At 42.4% G+C, this 20372-nt stretch overlaps 1 protein-coding gene across 6 annotated transcripts in view; it reads left to right on the top strand.

Annotated features, from left to right (window-relative positions):
- The window catches only part of LOC149123181 (uncharacterized), a 92150-nt gene that overhangs the window by 62636 nt on the left and 9142 nt on the right, over positions 1 to 20372 (top strand). For 2 of the 6 annotated variants that reach the window (XR_016218328.1, XM_089310670.1), the window contains 2 exons: positions 3193 to 3336; positions 4487 to 10832. Coding sequence is in view for 2 of the 6 variants with exons in the window: in XM_089310670.1 (XP_089166796.1) it covers positions 3193 to 3296 (104 nt within the window). In the remaining 4 variants the exon portion in view is untranslated. Of the gene's footprint in view, positions 1 to 3192; positions 3337 to 4483; positions 10833 to 20372 lie in introns of those variants that run through there. The other 4 variants (XR_016218327.1, XM_089310669.1, XR_016218330.1 and 1 more) reach the window with 3 other exon arrangements.

Here is a 20372-nt window from a genome sequence, read left to right as displayed (position 1 = left end):
GAAATGTACCCTCTATTTGAAGCCTTGGCAAGAACAATAATTTAGTATCGTGGCTGTGTGGCACTGGTAGAATGTGTTGTTCAGTCCTGAGTTTGGGCACCTTGTTTGTTTATGACAGAAAACAGCTTTCAGAAACTTCCTGGTGGATAAAATACCCTTTTCACAATCTGGTGGTTTCATTGCTTTTTTCCTAAAGGTTTAATTTTCCCTTCGAGTGCAGGCATGTTCATTTTATCAAAGCTGGCATTTTCTCTTCTTTAAAAATTAAAGTCTTGAGTATTCTGAAGAAAATTTCGCAACCATTAGGGTATATAAGTGCGTGTCGTGTGAGCATAATTACAAGGATGAAATGCTTTGCTTTTGAGTAGTAGTGGACCAACACTTGGTGTGCTAAGCAACATAGTTTTTATTCTATTTTGTGGTTCAAAGGCTGCTTACTACTGCTCCTGATCTTAGATTATCTTAGTCCTTTTTGTCAAATGGATTTAGAGCGCACAGCACCTTTTTATCCACCTTCTCTCTGAAAAGCAGTGGGAGATAGAGCAACTTTTTTAAAGATTTATTTATTTATTTGCGAGGTAGAGTTACAGAGAGAGAGGTTTTCCGTCCAATGGTTCACTCCCCAAATGGTTGCAATGGCCAGAGGCGAACCGATTCAAAAGCTGGAGCCAGGAGCTTCTTTGAGGTCCCCTACATGGTTTCAGGGGCCCAAGAAGTGAGGCTATCTTCTGCTGCTTTTCCAGGCTATAAGCAGAAAGCTAGATTGGAAGAGTAGCATCGGGGGCACGAACCGCACCCATGAGGGATGCTGGCGCTGCCGGAGGGATGCTTTACCTACTTTACCACGGCGTTGGCCCACAGAGCAAATTTTTAAGCCAAGAGCCAGGAGCCCAAGAGCTGGGCCATCCTCCGCTGCTTTCCCAGGCACATTAGCAGGGAGCTGGATTGGAATCCGAGTACCAGAACTCGAACTGCTGCCTATATGGGATGCTGGCACCGCAGGAGTGGCTTTTAATTCTTCCTATGACTTTAATTTAGCTACCCGGGAACTTTAATTTAGCTACCTGAGCTACCAGAGCAGAGGCTAGGACAGGTGTTCCCAGCCTCATTTTATGGGTCAGGAATAAATAAAGCCTGGAGTATTGGCTGCATTTGTTCATCTGGAACTTGATACCAGAGCCCAGAATTTTAGTTTTATAAATGTTGAAGATTTTTGGCTCCAGAATTTAAATGAAGTTCAGCATCTTTACTTTTTGTTATTCTGAATGTGATTTACTTGTCCCTGAAGTGTGCACATCACAAAATTTATTATTTAGAAAGTGGAAGTTGAAAAAGAAAATGGAAGATACTCCTCAGTTCTGTTTGGAGATGTCCGAAGCACTGTTGACAGTTTGGTGTGCTCTCTTACAGATGCTTTTCCTCCCTTAAATTGTGTGTGTGTGTGTGGGTGTGGGTGTGGGTGTATTGTGTGTGTACAGTGCTCACATGCACATAGAAATGACTTTGTGCAGAACTGTGCTCTTAATAGGATAGTTTCCATCTTTCTTTTTATACTTGACAGTATAGTAAACTATAAACCTTATAAACACAATAAACATAGATCATTTTATACATATAGACATTATAAACACATAGATCTAATTCTCTTCAATGACTGTATAAGATTACATTGTATTCCAACATAAGGGGTTGCTATTTTGTGTGATAATTCTGATTTTTTTTGAGAGGCAGAGTGGACAGTGAGAGAGAGAGACAGAAAGGTTTTCCCTTTGCCGTTGGTTCACCCTCCAATGGCCGCCGCGGCCGGTGCACCACGCTGATCCGATGGCAGGAGCCGGGTACTTATCCTGGTCTCCTATGGGGTGCAGGGCCCAAGTACTTGGGCCATCCTCCACTGCACTCCCTGGCCACAGCAGAGAGCTGGCCTGGAAGAGGGGCAACCGGGACAGAATCCGGCACCCCGACCGGGACTAGAACCCGGTGTGCCGGCGCCGCAATGCGGAGGATTAGCTTACTGAGCCGCGGCACCGGCCGATAATTCTGATTTTTCACCATTAAAATAATGCGGCAGTGATCAACCTGGAATGTGCATACTTGAGCATCCCTGGAACTGTTTTGATGACCTGTGTTATTGGAGAATTGCTAAGACAAGAACAGTCCTGTTTAAAATTTTCCTAGGTCCTTCAACATTATTCCGCAGGGTTGCATCCATCTAGACTTCCACAAACAGTGAGGTAAATTTCCTGTGCTTTCCATCAACACCGGGAGTAAAGCATTGTTGGTCAGTGTACATGGTGCTTAACGTGGAATCTGGTGTTTTCTTACTTACATAGGTTATGATTTCCAACTATCGCCAAGAGGTAAACACTAGAGTTAGGTTTAGGCTGTGGTTCTTGCTGGTATGCCTCTGTTTTAAATTTCATCTCACATCAGCTTGGCATCAAGATTTCCAGCTTTCCAAAGCTGGCCACACATTTAAAGCAAGTGTCTCAACCAGTTGTTAGAGGAAAAGATACAGCAGTGGTAACGATGATGCTAAATGAATATGATATCTGACACCTCATCACCTAGTTGAAATATCTTTGTGTTTACTTGTTTTCTGGAATAAAAATAATTCAGGCTTATCGAAACTATACATTTTCATTCCTTCCACAAATGAGACAATCTAGTTTCTGACTCACTGGGCTTCTAAAATTCTGTGGGTAGGGGCTAGTGTTGTGGTGCAGTGGGTTAAGCCATCACCTGTAATGCCAGCATCCCACCCTTGTTTTCTTTCTGTAATCCAGTAGTTGAAAAACAGCCACCACTCCCAATGCATGAGTCCTATAAAAGCAATTTCACTTTATTTGAACACTCTAAGGAGAAAAAGCAGATGAGTATGTATTGTACCTAAAGAGAAAAACTCTGTCAAATTTTAAATCGAATGGTGGAATAAATTCCATGACAAAAGTGAAGCAAACAATTGACCTGTGGCCCCACTGCGCTGGTGCCTGGCTTCACTGCCTACTGGGGACAGACAGCAGGAGCCCAGGAGAAGCCTGGAGCCACACCCCTGCGCGGGCTTGGTCTTTGTTTTTTGATTGGTTGGAGCCTGCAGGTAATCCAACCAGAATTGATGTATGCTGTTGAATACCGAGTTTATAAAAGGGGTGCTCAGTGCTGCTGTTTCCCTTTTCTCTTCTTGGTGTCCAGCGCCGTGGAGCTCTTCATTGGAGCATGTGCTAAGCCCTGGCCCTAAGAACAAGGAGGTGAGCAGCCGAGAGCAACACCTGCAGGAAGGGCCGGGCTGCCGGTAGTAGATTCAACAGGACCCTCAGGTTTGTCCATCCTCGCCTGGTGAGTCTTCTTGAAATGTTTGTGCATATCATACGCCGGTCCTGGACACAGGCAGGGGACACTTGGGCCTTTAGGAGCCATTGGGAAGGAAGAATAAATTGTATGTTATAAATTGAATACTGTATTTTATATGATAACCTTTTATTATATATTATAAATTTCATATCATATGTTCTAAATAGATTTTAAATTGTATATTGTAAACCATATATGTGCTCGGAGGTATCACAGACAGTTCCAGGAGGTGTGAGCCTACCTGGCTGAATTCTGATGCCAGGATGGGTGAACCAGCAGGTGCCCGCAGGTGAGTCATCTTCTTATAGGTGGGCAATTAAGATGCCCAGCAACTGTGTTGATTTCCAGGTCTCTTGTTTTATTTTCTGGATTTATAGTTCTACTTAGTGGATAGGAGCTGAGAAAGTGGATCTGGTCATCCAGGAAGGAAGTTCCTGCTCACAGGCTTTGCTTCCTGTTTTTCCTAATTTGCTAAGATAGTTTCTCTCAGTTTGCATTGAAGGTTCTCCAACACAGCAGTAATAACTTTGACTGCTAAACCCAAAAAGATGGTTGTACATTGTTGTCATTGCCCCACTGAATTCTAATTCTGCCTCTGTGATATCCAGTGTTTCCCTAATTTTATGAAAAAGTTCCTGAGGAATACATTGTTGTATTGTGTTAATGAGTGTGGTTATCTGGGAAGACATATCATGTAAAATTTACATATCCCAGTCATACTATTGCATTAACTAGGAATATGGGGACTCCGTTTATCATCAGAGGATGGCACCGAAATTTTGAGTGGGTAGCATTACTTCCTAAGTATATTTGTTTCAGGTATAAAACTATAAGGTTCTGAATAACTCAATACAGGTTCTTTTTACTTCTAAATTCGATTTTGAAATACTGAAATCATTCGGATTATGATATTTGTAGACCATTTTTAGGTCTGAGAAGGCAGGGGCATTGTTTCTGGGCAGTATCCACTCTGGTTGCCGTGTAATTGGTTCTAAACCATCGGTTGGTGAATTGAAATCCCTGTTTGTCCTGTGTTTTAAACAACACAAAATTTCAAAATCCTTAGGTATTGTGTTTTGTGGTTTGGTTCTTACAGTATGTGGTGAATTAAGTCTCCCTTCCTTCTGGTTAGCAGTTACTCGTGTTGACATCCCAGGATCATTCCTTGATCCTCATCTTATGAGATGCTGACCAGTGACTACTCCGAAACAGCCCCTTGGTGCACGTCCTCGTGGATGTTCCAGTTTCCTCAGTATCCACTCTTGGTGTTCCTGTTAGTGCTGATTGTTCAAATCCAGAAGTTGAAATGACCCCATGTTCAGTCTATGTGTTTGTTCTCACTGGTCTTCTCATCCTAGGCAGCCTTATCTCTGTACCATGTTTCAGGAAGGTCTTGGCTCTTTCTCTCATCGTTAGCTTGACCTATTTATATTGCCCATGGTTTTCTCGTGTTGGTTATTTTCAAACTTGATTCCTTGATTCCATAATTTGCCCTCACACACAACAAACCAAGAAAAATCTGTTCTTTTGTTTTCTCATGCTCCCAGTCCACAGATGTTCTCTGATAACAATCACCAGGCATCTCAAAGGCTGTCTGGTCCCTACACCCTTCTCAAAGCCACATGAATATGTGATTCTTTTGCTTTTCACTTTTGCGTCTCAGTTCTGTCACCTTTTCTACAAACCTCTGTTCCTGTGACTACCATGAAACTTTAGCATCTCCCACAAAAAGCCTAGGCTAGCAACTACTAGTGCACTACTAATAAGAAGTTAAAATATAGAAACTTTGTGAGGAAATTCCAGAATTAGAGTGGTTTATGCCAAACATCTTAAGATGCTTTTCCTCTGCTTAACTAAAGTCATATCTATGGGGGAAAACTAGGTGAAAAGTTTTCTACAAACAATGCCTTTGTTACCTCTATACAATTGTGTTTGTGAATTATGTAGGCCTCTATAATTACATATGGGGAAACTAAAACTGTGACTTGCAGTTCAGTATTGCAAATATTATAAAGCTTTCTACTGAAGTGCTGTAGTGAGAGAACAGGCATGGAGTCCAGGAAATCCTTCAATGAATTGGTATATGTGTAGTTTTCAGAGTGCTGCTTTCAAAGACATTTAAACCTTGTAAACATTTTCATACATATGATGTTAAATTTGAAAGTGCTGCCTCAGCAAACACTGAGCTCTATGTGATTGATAACTCCTCCTACACTAATGGATCACCTTGCTTGATTTCCCCACCTGATTACTATGGAAGATGACATGTGAGTGTCAAATGGGGAAAGAAAGGTTTTTCTTAAAGATTTATTTATTTGAAAGGCAGAGCTACAGAGAGGCAGGGGCAGAGAGAGAAAAAGAGAGAGGTCTTTGATCTGCTGGTTCACTCCCCATAGGGCCGCAATGGCTGGAGCTGAGCTGATATGTAGCCAGGAGCCCGGAGCTGCTTCTGGGTCTCTCTGTGGGTGCAGGAGCCCAAGCACTTTGGCCATCTTCCACTTTCCTAGGCTATATCACAGAGCTGGATCAGAAGTGGAGCAGTGGGGACTCAAACCAGTGCTCTTATGAGATGCCGGCACTACAGGCAGAAGCTTTTCCTGCTATGCCGCAGTGCCGTCCCCAAGAGATATTCTTGTAGTAGACTAATGTTCATGGTGTATAGCCCTCTGCTCTGTGCAGGTAGAATTTGAGTAATTCTTGGCAGACCCTAAATTTTTGAGGTACATAGAGATAATATGATAAATGTAATGGGACCCACAGTTTTCTGGTAAAATACTTCATGATATCTACTGGGGTCCTGCCATTTATGAAAATGGGTTCTAAAGCAACCTGATCAGTGAAGACGTTGCCACCTATTGATCCAGTGAAGCAAGTGCAGCGTGAGCACCTCTGACCCTGGCAGAGGCTGCAGCCCCTGGTGACTAAGATGCCGTAGGCCTGTACTGCTACTCATTCCACGGGGAAGGCCCTGCCATACTGCTGTGAGCATCCTGGTTTAATATTTTGGTATTGCCATGTTTTGCTTTGTTCTTCAACTTAAATACATGATATCTCCATTTGGTTCGTTTATGTCCTCTTGCAGTTTTCACAGCTAAATTTCTTTTTTTAATAATTTTTATTTATACAGAGGTGAACAGATATCATGTATTTCATAGACACAGATTGAGGAGTATAGTGATACTTCACCTTTCCCTCCTCTCCCCAGCATGCTGCCCTCCTCCCTCCTTCCTTTCCTGTGATTACAAAATAAGCTGAAAGAATGTCATTGTGAAAACTATAGGAAAGTGTAAATTCTAAAACTTGACAGAACTAACTCCATAAGGTGTAGCTCCTGGTAGGAACTGAAAAATGCAGATTGGGCTGTTTAAAAATTGTCATGCATTTCAATATGGAAACCCTAGGAATTTAGATTGAGTTTAGGTGAGAAACTACCATGGTGCCTCCCCAAAGGTGTGTTCTCAAAACATAATGTGCCCACACCCAACTATTGCTTTGAACCAAGGGCCATTGTGGTCACCAGTGATGGGAAATGGAAGGCATTTTAGGGCAGTGAGCCTGAGGACTGTGACCAAGACCTGTCCCGGTGAGTCAGTGAGAGATCAAACTATGCATGAGCCCCCTGGCTCCAAGCCCCAGCACTTGCCCCATCTTCCTATCAGCCTTCATTTACAAAGTACAGATTCAAGTGAAATCCAGCAAGAATTTGGACAGCAGAGAGCGTACTCTTTTTCGTTGGGTCCAGTTGCCGTGTCACTGGTGACATGCTGATGAAGCAGGCCCTGCCTTTTCAGTTCCATGGTTTAATTGGGCGAATTCTCAACCTGCTTGTAATATGTAACTGTGTTACATGCATATAGGAATGTACACCCATCGGTGGGAGAATACCATATGGTAATTTATAATTCTAATTTCACTTCTCACTTTCCTGGTTTCCTTCAGATATACTAACTTTTATTTTCTATTTCTGAGTTTTCAGTCTGAGGGAGGTGAGGTGACAGTGTAATGTGTTACTTGGATATTGTCTTAAATATTCTCTTGATAGAAATCCTGAATCTTTATTTTCAAGATATAAACCGCCTGAAATTTAGTTTAGTCAAGTTCATGAATGTTTTTCTTAAGATTTATTTATTTGAAAGTCAGAGTTACACAGAGAGAGAAGGAGAGGCGGAGGGAGAGAGAGAGGTCTTTCATCTGCTGGATCACTCCCCAGTTGGCCGCAATGGCCAGAACTCTGCTGATCCGCAGCCAGGAGCCAAGAGGTTCTTCCAAGTCTCCCACGTGGGTGCGAGGGCCCAAGGACTTGGGCCATCCTTTACTGCTTTCCCAGTCCATAGCAGAAAGCTGGATTGGAAGTGGAGCAGCCGGGACTTGAACCGATGCCCATATGGGATACCGGCACTGCATTTGGTGGCCTCACCTACTACGCCACAGTGCCAGCCAGCCCCAATCATGAATGTTTTAAAACTCATTTCTTTCCCATGAAGCCTACCAAAACCCCACAATATTAACCTAAGTTCCTTAATTTTTATTTGCATTTTAAGTATAGGAACCTATTTTTGCATGTTTTATTTTTCCAGCCTTATTACAATACAACCGAGAAACAAAAATTGTATATATTCAAGGCATGCAATGTGTGTTTCGATATGAGTCTGATCTTTACATTGCATTTTCACACAAACTTTTCGACTCTCCTGGTACTTACCATACACTATGAAAGGGGTAGTGCAATGAAGCTACTTAACAAAGTTATCACTCCTATAGTGTTTTTAAAATTTTTAAATTTTATTTATGTATGTATTTTCCCAGAAGATTTATTTGAAAGGCAGGGTCCAGCGCCATGGCTCACTTGGTTAATCCTCTGCCTGCAGTGCCGGCATCCCATATGGGTGCCGGGTTCGAGTCCCGGTTGCTCCTCTTCCAGTCCAGCTCTCTGCTGTGGCCCGGGATGGTGGAGGATGGCCCAAGTGCCTGGGCACCTGAACCCGTGTGGGAGACCAGGAGGAAGGACCTGACTCCTGGCTTTGGATCAGTGCAGCGCCAGCTCTAGGGGCCATTTGGGGAGTGAACCAACAGAAGAAAGACCTTTCTCTCTGTCTTTCTCTCACTGTATAACTACCTGTCAAAAAAAAAAAAAAAAAAAAAAAAAAAAGAAAGGCAGGCAGCAGGGAAAGAGAGTAAGATAGAGTGAGAGAGAGGATGAGGGATATCTCATCTCATGCATTATTTCACTCCTCAAATGTCCTCAGTGGCAGGGCTGGACCCCAGGTCTCCCACTTTGGCACAGTGGCCCAAGCCGTTGGGACATCTTCTAGTGCTTTGCCAGGCACATTAGCAGGGAGGTGAATGGGAAGTGGAGCAGCTGGGACTCGGTCTGGTGCCCATAGGGGATGCTGGCCGTCTAGGTGGAGGCTTAAGCTTTTACACCCCAGCTCCAGCACCATAACCATATATTTGTATCTTGTGACTAACATCTCTTCATTTTTCCTGCTCTCTGTGTTAGTTTGACTTTTGTATATTTCACATGTAAGTGTGATCATGTAGTATTTCTTATTTCTGTGTCTTGTTTCACTCATTGTAATGTCCTGTAGTTCCATACTTTTGGATCCATCTTGTGACAAGTAGTAGTATTTCCTTTGTTTTTAAGGTTTGGCGAGGATTCCACTGTGTGTGTATCCCAGTTTTCCTTATGGGTCCATCAACAAAGATTTGGGTTATTTCCATATCGTGGAATTGTGAATGATGCTGAAGTGAATGTGGGGGTGCAGACAGTTCTTTGAGATGGTGGTTTTCTTTTGGATTCATGGCTAATAAAGGTTGTTCCTTTTTTAATTTCATTTGAGGAACTTCCATATTGCTTTTCATAATGGCTGGCACAATTTACATTCCCTCCACTAGTGTGTGTTCTGTTTTCTCTACATTGTGCCCAATACTTGTTATCTTTTAACTTTTTAATAGTAGCCATTTAACAGATATAATAACCATTGTCATCTTGATTTGCATTTTGCTGATGATAGCAATGTTCAGAACTTTTTCACATACCCTCAGGGTACATTGTATGTCTTTGTTGGAAAACATTGATTCAGTCCTTTGTCCTTTTTAAATTGTATTCTTTGCTGCTTAGTGGTATGCCTTCCTTGTATTATTCCCTTGATCACACATCCGGTTTGCTAATATTTCCTCCTATCCATTGGTGTGCCTTTTCATTTCACTGATCTTTGCTTTACTAGTTTGTTGGGGTTTCATTTCCTTACATTTGCTTTTGCTCTCTGTGCTTTAGTTGTTAGCACATAAGCAACCACTCTTGAGGCTGATGTCAAGGACTTTTCTACTTTATAAGTTGTAAGTGTTCAGATCTTCTGTATGGACTTTCAGTTCATTTTGAGCTGATTTTAATATGTGGTGTAACAGTGATACAGTTTCAGTTTTGGACATGTGGTTATCCAGGTTGCTTCTGCCTCAGATGTGGGCCTTTACGTCCAGTGACTGCATGTTTGGTAACCCTGGTGGGCCAGGGTCCCCAGTGTCTTCAGTTGGATCCATTAAACCAGATGCTGTGGCTGGAGTTGGGCAGGAGCTTGGCATGTGTAGTGATTTGGGAGTAGGAGACCATGCAGTGATGGGGTCAAGATAGGGGACTGTGGCCTCCTCGTCTGGAAGCCAGGGCTATATGAGGGTGTGTCAGACAGTTTTTTGAAGGGTAGACATTTGGCATGGTGGGAAAGACAATGCTCAGGATACCAGTGGCAGCCAGTGATGGCTTAAGTAGTTGGATTCTTGCTACCACATTGGAGACCATCTTCCAGCTTCAGCCTGGGTCAGATCAGCCCTGAGTATTTTGGACATTTGGGTAATGAACTACTAGATGGGTGGTATCTTCTCTCTCTCTCTCTCTCTCTCTCTCTCTCTCTCTTTCTCTCTCTCTCTCTCTCTCCTCCCCCCTCCCCCTTATTGTTTCTCCGTGTTTTGCTTTTGAAACCAATTGCAATATTAAAACTAGGTGGAAAAAATGGTTTACGGATGATTATCCCAGTAGCCTTAGATTACTGAGTCATTTCCTAGGATCATGCAGGGGGATGTGTGTAGCTCACAGTAATCTGTTATCTTTTATTAGAAAATGAAATAAAGGAGCCCAAGGCTCTGTCCATAAAATAATGCCAAAGATTAATGTAGATTTGATCAGTACAAATTTTATATGAGTATTGAAATGTCACACTAGCCCATAAATTTGTACAACTCTTGTGGATGAAATTTAAGGAAAAATACCAACATGTTACTTGGTGTATAAAGTTAAGGGGTTTTAAATGATTAATGTCACAACTAATATTATGGTATTTGAAAATGGTTAATTAATACAAGCAAAAACATAACCTGTAAATAACTGAACTGTTCTTTTCTTGTCATGCTCAGTCGAAGGGCTACCTGGCTGTGTTTAAGTTGGTGATGGATATTTATTTTAGATTGTTTCCTTTAATAAACTAAAATGGTAGTATGTTTTCATGTGTGTATGTGAAATTGAACAGCATCAGAGCAATACAATGAATATGAGATAAGCTTTTTCATATTTGGGATTTTATTGGTTTTTGAGAATCACTACAGAGACATTTTAATTTGTACACTATTCTTAACAAACCAGAAATTAAAAAAGTGAGGGCTTGTCATTCTTTTTAAATCTTTTATTTTTGAAATAGTGTATTTTTAAATTTACCTCATAAGAGCTTTATATTCCATTCAATAAAGAGTTCATCTATTAAGGAAGAATATAGGCAAGGGCAATAAAAGTAATCAAACAAAAAAAGTCCTATCTTTATGATCAGTTATGAACTTAAACTGATCACTTTAACTAGTAAGATGGCATTAAGTGTCAAAGAGATCACAGCACTCTGGCCTCAGAATCAGCCCTTAAGGCATTCGGATTAGGCTGAAGAGCCCATGAGAGTGTTTTTAGGCATGGAAAGTCAAGACACCCTGGCCAAAAAACAAACAAACAAAACAAACAAACAAAATAAACAAAGAAAAAACAACCAAAAACAAAAAACCTAAGCGAAAGATCTCTGGGAGTGAGATCCCAGTGGAAAGAATGGGCCATCAAAGAAGGAGGTACCTTTCTCTGAAGTGAGGAGAGGACTTCCACTTTGACTATGACCTTGTCTAAATAAGATCAGAGTTGGCGAACTCAAAAGGCTTCCATAGCCTTGGCAACTCATGAGAAGAGCCTGGGGTGATTACTGACACCATAAACAAGAGTGTGAATCGTTAAGTCAACAACAGGATTCACTGTGCACTTACTCCCCACGTAGGATCTGTGTCCTTAATGTGTTGTCCAATGTGAATTAATGCTATAACTAGTACTCAAACAGTATTTCACACTTTGTGTTTCTGTGTGGGTGCAAACTGATGAAATCTTTACTTAATATATACTAAATCGATCTCCTGTATATAAAGACAATTGAAAATGAATCTTGATGTGAATGGAATGGAAGAAGGAACAGGAGATGGGAGGGTTGTGGGTGGGAGGGAAGTTATGGGAGGAAAAAGCCACTGTAATCCAAAAGCTGTACTTTGGAAATTTATATTTATTAAATAAAATTTACCAAAAAAAGGATCACCTAAATAAGACGAAGTGTCTGCTGATAGTAATAGATAGGAAAAAAAAAAAAAAAGCCGGCTAATCCTCCGCCTAGCGGCGCTGGCACACCGGGTTCTAGTCCCGGTCGGGGCGCCGGATTCTGTCCCGGGTGCCCCTCTTCCAGGCCGGCTCTCTGCTGTGGCCAGGGAGTGCAGTGGAGGATGGCCCAAGTATTTGGGCCCTGCACCCCATGGGAGACCAGGAGCACCTGGCTCCTGCCTTCAGATCAGCGCAGTGCGCCGGCCACAGTGCACCGGCCGTGGTGGCCATTGGAAGGTGAACCAATGGCAAAGGAAGACCTTTCTCTCTGTCTTTCTCTCTCTCTCTCACTGTCCACTCTGCCTGTCAAAAAAAAAAAGTAATAGAATTAAAAAGGAGACAATGATCCAACATGGGAACCAAGCCACACAGCAGACTCCTAGAATGACAACTACCCTAAACAGTGCTCTGGCCTCAGAATCAGCCCTTAAGGCATTCGAATCTGGCTAAAAAGCCCATGAGAGCATTTCAAGCATGGAAAGACAAGAAAGACACTGTGGCAAAAAATCACCCACATGAAAGGTCTCTAAGAGTGAGATCCCAGGGAAAGAAAGGGCCGCCAAAGAGGTCAGTACCTTTCTCTGAAGGGAGGAGGGAACTTCCACTTTGATTATGGCCTTGTCTAAATAATGTTGGAATTTGTGGACTCGAGGCTTCCATAGCCTTGGCAGCTCATGACCAGGAGCCTAGGGTGATCACTGATGTCAAATAGAAGAGTGTCAATTGTTAAATCAACAACAGGTATCACGGTGCACTTGCTCCCCATGTAGGACCTCTGTCCTTAATGTGTTGTACTAGGAGAATTAATGGTAAAACTAGTCTTCAATCAGTACTTTAAAGTTTGTGTGTCTGTGTGGGTGCAGTCTGTTGAAATCTTTACTTAGTATAGAATTGATCTTCTGTATATAAAGATCATTAAAAATGAATCTCAATGAAGAATGGGATGGAAGAGGGGGTAGGAGTTGGGATGGTTTGCGGGTTGGAGGGTGGGTATGGGGGGAAGAACTGCTGTAATCCAAAAGTTGTACTTATGAGATTTATGTTTATTAAATCAAAGGTTTCTATAAAAATGACTACTACACTAATACACAGTAAATTTTAAAATGATCATGAATTATTAAAATAATAGTAGTATATCATCCTTAAGAATTTGTTTGATAAAGATATAAAAGAAAGTTGAACAAAACTATATTTGCAGCAATACTGATAGACACAGGCATTAACTTTTTTTCTGTTTTTCTTTTGTTGTTGTTGCCTGATTTCTTTTTTCGTAAAAGAAAATTTTAGCTCTCATTATATAAAGGAGAACATCTAATATTTGTCTTTCTGTATCAGGATAATTTCACTGAGCATGAAGTCCTCCAGTTGCAATGATTTTGATACTAATAACAGGCTTTCAGTTTTTATAGTACTGTAATATTCAGTTCTACATAGATGCATCCAGTTTTGCCAGCACCACTTACTGAATAGATGATACTTTTTTCCATTGTATAGTCTGGGCACTTCCATGAAAAATCAATTGTCTCTACCTGTTTGGATTGATGAATTAATTAATTAAATTCCACTATCATGCTGCCTTGATTGCTATAGCTTTGTAGTTAGTTTTGAAGGCAGGCATTCTGATGCCTCCAAGTTGATTGTTTTTTAAATTTTGCTCAGGATAATTTTGGCTATTCTTGATATTTTGTGATTTCTTAGGGAATTTAGGATTATTTTCTCATTCTGTAAAAAATGTCATTGGTGTCTGATAGGAATTTCATTTATTTTGTAGGTTGCTTTAATTAATACAGGTATTTTAATTATACTAATTCTTCCAATCCATGAGCAAGTTATATTTTTCCATTTTGGGAGTCCTTGATGATTCATTTCTTCAACATCTTAGAATTATCATTGTAGATATCTTTCACTTATTTGGTTACATTGATTCCTAAATGTTTTCTTTTTGTCTCTATTGTGTATGGGATTACTTTTTAGATTTCATTTTTGGCAAGTTGGTTGCTAGCATATAAAAAGCTACTGCTTTTGTATGTTGATTTTGTAACCTGTATCTTTACTGAATTGGTTTTTCATCTTGAACCATTTTTTGGTGGAGTGTTTAGATTTTTCCATGCACAACATCATGTATTCTACAATGTTGTTGAATCCAGTTATTGTTAACAATTGTGTTGAGGAATATTTAATGTGATAAATATAAGAGCATGTCAAAAAGGCTTAAAGTTTATCGGTGGAAAATTTCTCTGTCATTTGCCGTATGGGAAATAGTACCTGGTAGACTTGTGGACTGACGTTGTTAATGGAGTGCATGGGTTCACCCATTGGTTTATCACTGGTTTCTGTGTCCCCCACAGACTCCCAGTGAGACAGTAAGGCTTCTTGAGGTTGTGTGCAGAGTGTTGCTGGCAGCCCCGTATAAGTAACATGGTCTCATGAGATCATTTCAGACATTTGTACCTCCACCTGGGTAATGCAGAGTCTTGTATGCTGCGGGATGGTGAGTCTGGATGCACCAGATGACTGCTGGCTGCTCCTCACATGCTGCCAAGTACCACCCAGGACATGGTTAAGAAAGTAGATGCCTTGTCTGCAACCATCTCAGGTGGTGAAGTTCTGTATCTCAGACACCAAGGAAGTCCACACAGATGTATATACACCTTGCTGTGGATGGAGATACAAAGCCTGCCCAAAGACTGGACAGGAACAGATTGAGTTCCTGTGTTCCTGACAGGAAGTAGCCTACAAATCACGGGGCAACAGACTTGGCAGCTGGCAGCTGTCACTGAACCACATCAAGATCCTGTCCAGCTTGTCTGGAAAGCACAAACAGATGGCATCATGTTTGCACAGAGGGTGAACATAAACGTTTTCTACTGCAGTGGGTGTCCAGATCATGTTAAACACCACACTACAGCAGGAGCCTCTGTATTTCAATGGACGTGTACAATTAAGAATAAAAGAGAGCTGTTAGGCATTCTTCAGTGAGCATGTGCAAGCCACCACCCCTGAATGGCAAAGCTGCCCCTAGGACAGTCCCAACCAAGCTACCTTGGCCCCAGTGGAATTATTTATTCACTTACTTAAGCGTTAGTCATTATGTTTCATTGAAAGACAAGAAAACAGATTTCCCACTGGTTGGATCACTCCACTTGAGTGGCAAGGGCCCAAATATCTGAGCCATCCTGTGTTTCCCAGGGTAAGCAGAAGCAGGAACCTGGATGTGAATGCATGACAGGTATTGATCCTAGATACTTTGCAATGGGATGCTGGCACCAAAAATGATGTCTTTAATTGCCATGCCAAATACAATGTATTGATGCCTTTATATACTAATTATTAGAATGGCAGTGTGAGATAGAGAGAGATGCTTCCATCTGTTGGCCTCACCCCCAAAGCCTGCAGACATTATTGGAAGGGCTAGGCCAAAGTCAGAAGCCAAGAACTCCATCCAGTTCTCTCACATTGGTGGAAGAGACCTAAGTAACTGACCCAATGCCTGCTATCCATCAGAGTGTACATTAGCAGGAAACCTGACTGCAGGAAGATTATGCTGAAATCCAGGCGCTCTGATATGGGACGTGGGTAACCCAAATGACATCTTAACAACTCTGTCACAGTTCCTTGGCTATTGTTACATTTTAATGATTTTTTATTTGGAAAAAAAATATTAGTGAGGGAACGACATAGAGATATCATCCCAACCACTACCTCACTCTCCAAATGGCTGCAACAGCTACAGATTAGCCAAGGTGAAGCCAGGAGCAGGAACTCCATCTTCTTTTCCAACATGGGTTGCAGAGTCCTGAGATCTTCAGGCATCACCTACTGTCTATCCATGCACCTTAGGAGGAAGCTGGAGTGGAAGCATAGTAGCTGGGGCATGCCCCAGCACTACAATATAAAACGGAAGCATTGTTAGCTGTGCCACAACATCAGCATTCCCATTGTTACTTGTAAAAGCAGTCCCACCACAGGACCGAGCAAAACTTCTGGCCCTGTTGGCGGCAACTTCAGAAGTTTATCAACCTACGCAAACCCTAAGCACCCTGGGAAATACGAAGGCAGACACGTAGAGTGTTCACAGCCAGAGTTTGCTTCAGCATCTCCCTGCAGTCCAGTGCTGTGTAATCAGATGTGGTGCGCTCTCTGACTTCCTGTGATACATGTTGTGACCTATTCTGAACATCGTCAACAAAGTCAGTGGCTTCGCAGGCTGCACTGCTGCCTGCTGGCTCATTTCAGGCAAGTCTCATGAGTTTCTGGACACCACTGAGGCCCTTCTAGACAGAGAGAAGACCACCAGACATTCAACCATGGTGGGATTCTTGTGCACACTAGCGGTAAGCAATCATCACCAGGCATCTTTGTGGATGACAATCACCATGTATTAGGGTCACATTATAGAGCCTTATGGATCATCAGGCACTAACTCCTATGGCATTGTGATCATTCCCAGTAAAGTGCATCAGTCATTATTCATTGACAGACTATGAAGAGGACATGCCCTTGGGTCGACTGCCATGGTCAGCATCAAGACAGGACCCAACCTCTTCCTATGAGTCCTTGTGTTGCTTCTGCCTACCTCTCAGCTATCATTTCTGTTCCTTGGCATGGACAGCCTAAGACTTCTGTTCTTCACCTAGATCAATCCCAAGTCTTTTGTACTGATGCGGCATGGACACTTAACACACATCCCTATATTGTCAACACCCTAAAATATAACTCAAGAAGGACAAGTGGGGAATCGACATAGCTGTCCATGATAGAGTATAAGTATTCTTTGAAATACATTGAGTCATCTATTAACTCACCCATCAAGCACCTTCTCCAAGCTGGCGGATAGGAATGGAGGCATCCTGCAGGTTACCACCACCTCAAGAAGGTCATGCTTCGCTTTGAATTTGCCTTACTTGATATTATCAGACTGCCCCTGATAATTTTGCCATTATTGCTGTGGCAAGAACTGTATGTGTCTTGTGGAGATTTGGCACCATTTACTTTATTTTGTAAAGATTTTATTTATTTATATGAAAGTCAGAGTTAGAGAGGAGGGGCAGAAAGAGAGAATTGACTGGAATGGCCGGATCTGCACCAATCCGAAGCCAGGATCAGGAGGTTCCTTAGGTCTCCCCCTTGGGTGCAGGGGCCCAAGGACTTGGGCCATCTTCTACTGCTTTCCCAGGCCATAGCAGAGAGCTGGTTGGGAATTGGAGCAGGGGATCTCAAACTGACGCCCATATGAGATGCTTACGCTGTAGGCCAAGGCGTTAATCCGCTATACCATAGCACCAGCCCCACCATTTCCTTTTAATTTGAAGGCCAACAATGCACCTTTATGAGACTTCCAGTCGACTGCCTCTGTGGTCCTCCAGGGCTCGTGGTCTGTGTTAACAGGATCTTGTTGGCCTTCAGTTGTCTCCTAGCATCCACCTGTGACACTATGTTGAGGACATCGTTTCAACTGATAATCAAGAGGAGGAGGAAAAATGGGCCTCAATCAGCAACTGACTTCTTGACCAAGTGGGTATGGACCTTAGTTCCATGTGAGATGAGAGCTTGCAACCTCAAATTTTTGGTCTATATTTTGAACAAGGATTTCAGACAAATTCCTCAACAAATCCACATATATCTGCTTTTCCTCACTGATTCAGTTTCAACCAGGGAAGCCCAGCACATTTTCAGTTTCTGATAACACCAACTTCCTCACCTCTAAAGAACCCTAAGATTCATCTGTCTCACCAGCCACCCACAAGGATGCACCTTGGTCAGGCATACTTCCAAGGAAAAAGCTAAGGATTACTCTACGGCTAGTTTTTGGTTCTGAGGGCCCCATGGGTAAAGGATTTCAAGTTAGCTTTGCGCTTGTAGTGACACTACTGTTTGACTCAGAGAGTTTGGACTACCTCCCTCAGCATCATGAGCTGGGCCCTGGCCTCCAGCCTCTGAGAATCTCTTGTTAAATGGGAGTGGTATTTGCAGAGGCCAGACAAACCCACACCCTGAGGAGTCTGTGTCCTTACGAGGATGTCAGCCTCTGACACTTCGTCTATTTGCAGAGCCCCCATCAGTCATCTCACATCAGATACCTCCTTCCAGATACCGGGGTAGTGTCATGTGTCTCAGGGGGCAGAACTTGTGATCGTCCTACTTGTCGTCGAGCAGTCCACTCTCACTCAAGGCCATCTTGAAATTCACATGTCCACCAATTCTTGGGACAACACCAATTCCTAATGACTTTGTGTGCCCTCAAACTGGACAGTCCTTACCCTTACTTTGGAGTTCCTCCTTTGGTGGGTCACTGTTGATATCTGTGCTACTGGCCTAACCTCACTGAGCAACTCAGCTATTTTGATTGCCAAAATTCTACTGCCTTTTAATGTAGCAAAACTGCGTTTTATATTATCTACCTCCTTGCTTTCATAGAGGAGCCTCCCAGGCATATATGATTTAGGACTTAATAGGCCTATCAACTTGGATTTCAGCTTGTAGCTTTCCTATTGTATCCAAGTCAGTTGTGGAAGTCCCCCAGGAATGCCTGCTGTACAGACAAAACTGTCATTCCTGCTTCTCGCGTGATTGCATTTGGAGTGGTGGTAACATGATCTGCCCAGAGGTCAGGACCTCGCAGGCCACTGTGCCAGTCCAGGCACTACACCTATGGCAGGCCTTGAGCCTTGCACTCTGAAGACATGACCCCCCCAGGAAGAAGCACCTTAGCAAGGCCAACCAGAGCCATGAGGACCAACAAGTTATGAAACTGCCTTGATTGCAGCCCAGGGCCCCTTGCAGCCATAAATTCAGTGCATTGGGGAGGTTGGCTGACTGTGAGTCAGGAGATTTCAAAGACCCAGGACTGAGTATAGATACACTCAGCTGTTTCCCTCAAGGGAAGGGTTTGAAAGGGAAGGTCTGGGCACTGGGTTTCTTAAGGAGTGAAATTCAGATTCATGGACTCCCTACTAGAGCGGTGATAAATATGGTGAGATCTGCAGGATCCAGACTCAAGTTTCATGATCCTGGCAAAGTCGATCGATATATCCCTAGCTAGAGGAACATCCTCCAATGCTGCGAAGCCTATGGGGTTGATGCAGGCCCAGGAGGAAGGCACCACGTCTTACAACTTGTGGCCAGGTCCAGGGAGGCCCCTCATTTGGATCTCCATTCCTTTTATCTCAGTTTTGCATTAGAGAGTCCCCCCGCCCATGCTTTGATTGCATCTCTGTGACATAAGACCTCCTGACTGCAAAGAGGGATAGTTTGAGTTCTTCCTTCCCAATTTGTATCCCTTTAATTTCTTTTTCTTGCCTAGTAGCTCTGGCTAGAACTTCCAGAACTATATTGAATAGCAGTGGTGAGAGTGGGCATCCCTGTCTGGTACCAGATCTCAGTGGAAATGCTTCCAACTTTTCCCCATTCAATAGTATGTTGGCTGTGGGTTTTTCATAGATTGCTTTGATTGTATTGAGGAATGTTCCTTCCAAACCCAGTTTGCTTAGAGTTTTCATCATGAAATGGTGTTGTATTTTATAAATGCTTTCTCGGCGTCTATTGAGATAATCATATGGTTTTTCTTCTGCAGTCTGTTAATGTGGTGTATCACATTGATTGTCTTGCGCACATTAAACCATCCCTGCATACCAGGGATAAATCCCACTTGGTCTGGGTGGATGATCTTTCTGATGTGTTGTTGCATTCTATTGGCGAGAATTTTATTGAGGACTTTTGCATCTATGTTCATCAGGGATATTGGTCTGTAATTCTCTTTCAATGCTGCATCTTTTTCTGGCTTAGGAATTAAGGTGATGCTGGCTTCATAGAAAGAATTTGGGAGGACTCCCTCTTCTTCGATTGTTCTGAATAGTTTGAGAAGAATTGGAGTCAGTTCTTCTTTAAATGTCTGGTAGAATTCAGCAGTGAATCCATCTGGTCCTGGACTTTTCTTTGTTGGGAGGGCCTTTATTACTGTTTCAATTTCTGTCTCAGTTATGGGTCTGTTTAGGTTTTAGATGTCTTCCTGGTTCAATTTAGGTAGGTTGCATGTGTCCAGGAATCTAGCCATTTCTGATAGGTTTCCCTGTTTGCTGGCATACAAGTCCTTGTAGTAATTTCTGATGATTCTTTTTATTTCTGTGGTGTCTGTTGTTATGTTTCCTTTTTCATCTCTGACTTTATTGATTTGGGTCTTTTCTCTTCTTTTTTTAGTTAGTTGGGCCAATGGGGTGTCAATTTTGTTTATTTTTTCAAAAAACCAACTCCTCGTTTGGCTGATTTTTTGTAATTTTTTTTGGATTCAATCCTGTTGATTTCTTCTCTGATTTTAATTATTTCTCTTCTCCTACTAGATTTGGGTCTGGTTTGCTGT

This window comes from Oryctolagus cuniculus, chromosome 12 (assembly GCF_051225735.1).
Source record: "Oryctolagus cuniculus isolate XC-2025 breed Fujian yellow rabbit chromosome 12, ASM5122573v1, whole genome shotgun sequence".
NCBI lineage: Eukaryota > Metazoa > Chordata > Mammalia > Lagomorpha > Leporidae > Oryctolagus > Oryctolagus cuniculus.
Note: the sequence above shows the minus strand (reverse complement) of the source record. Positions and strands in the feature narration are given on the sequence as shown.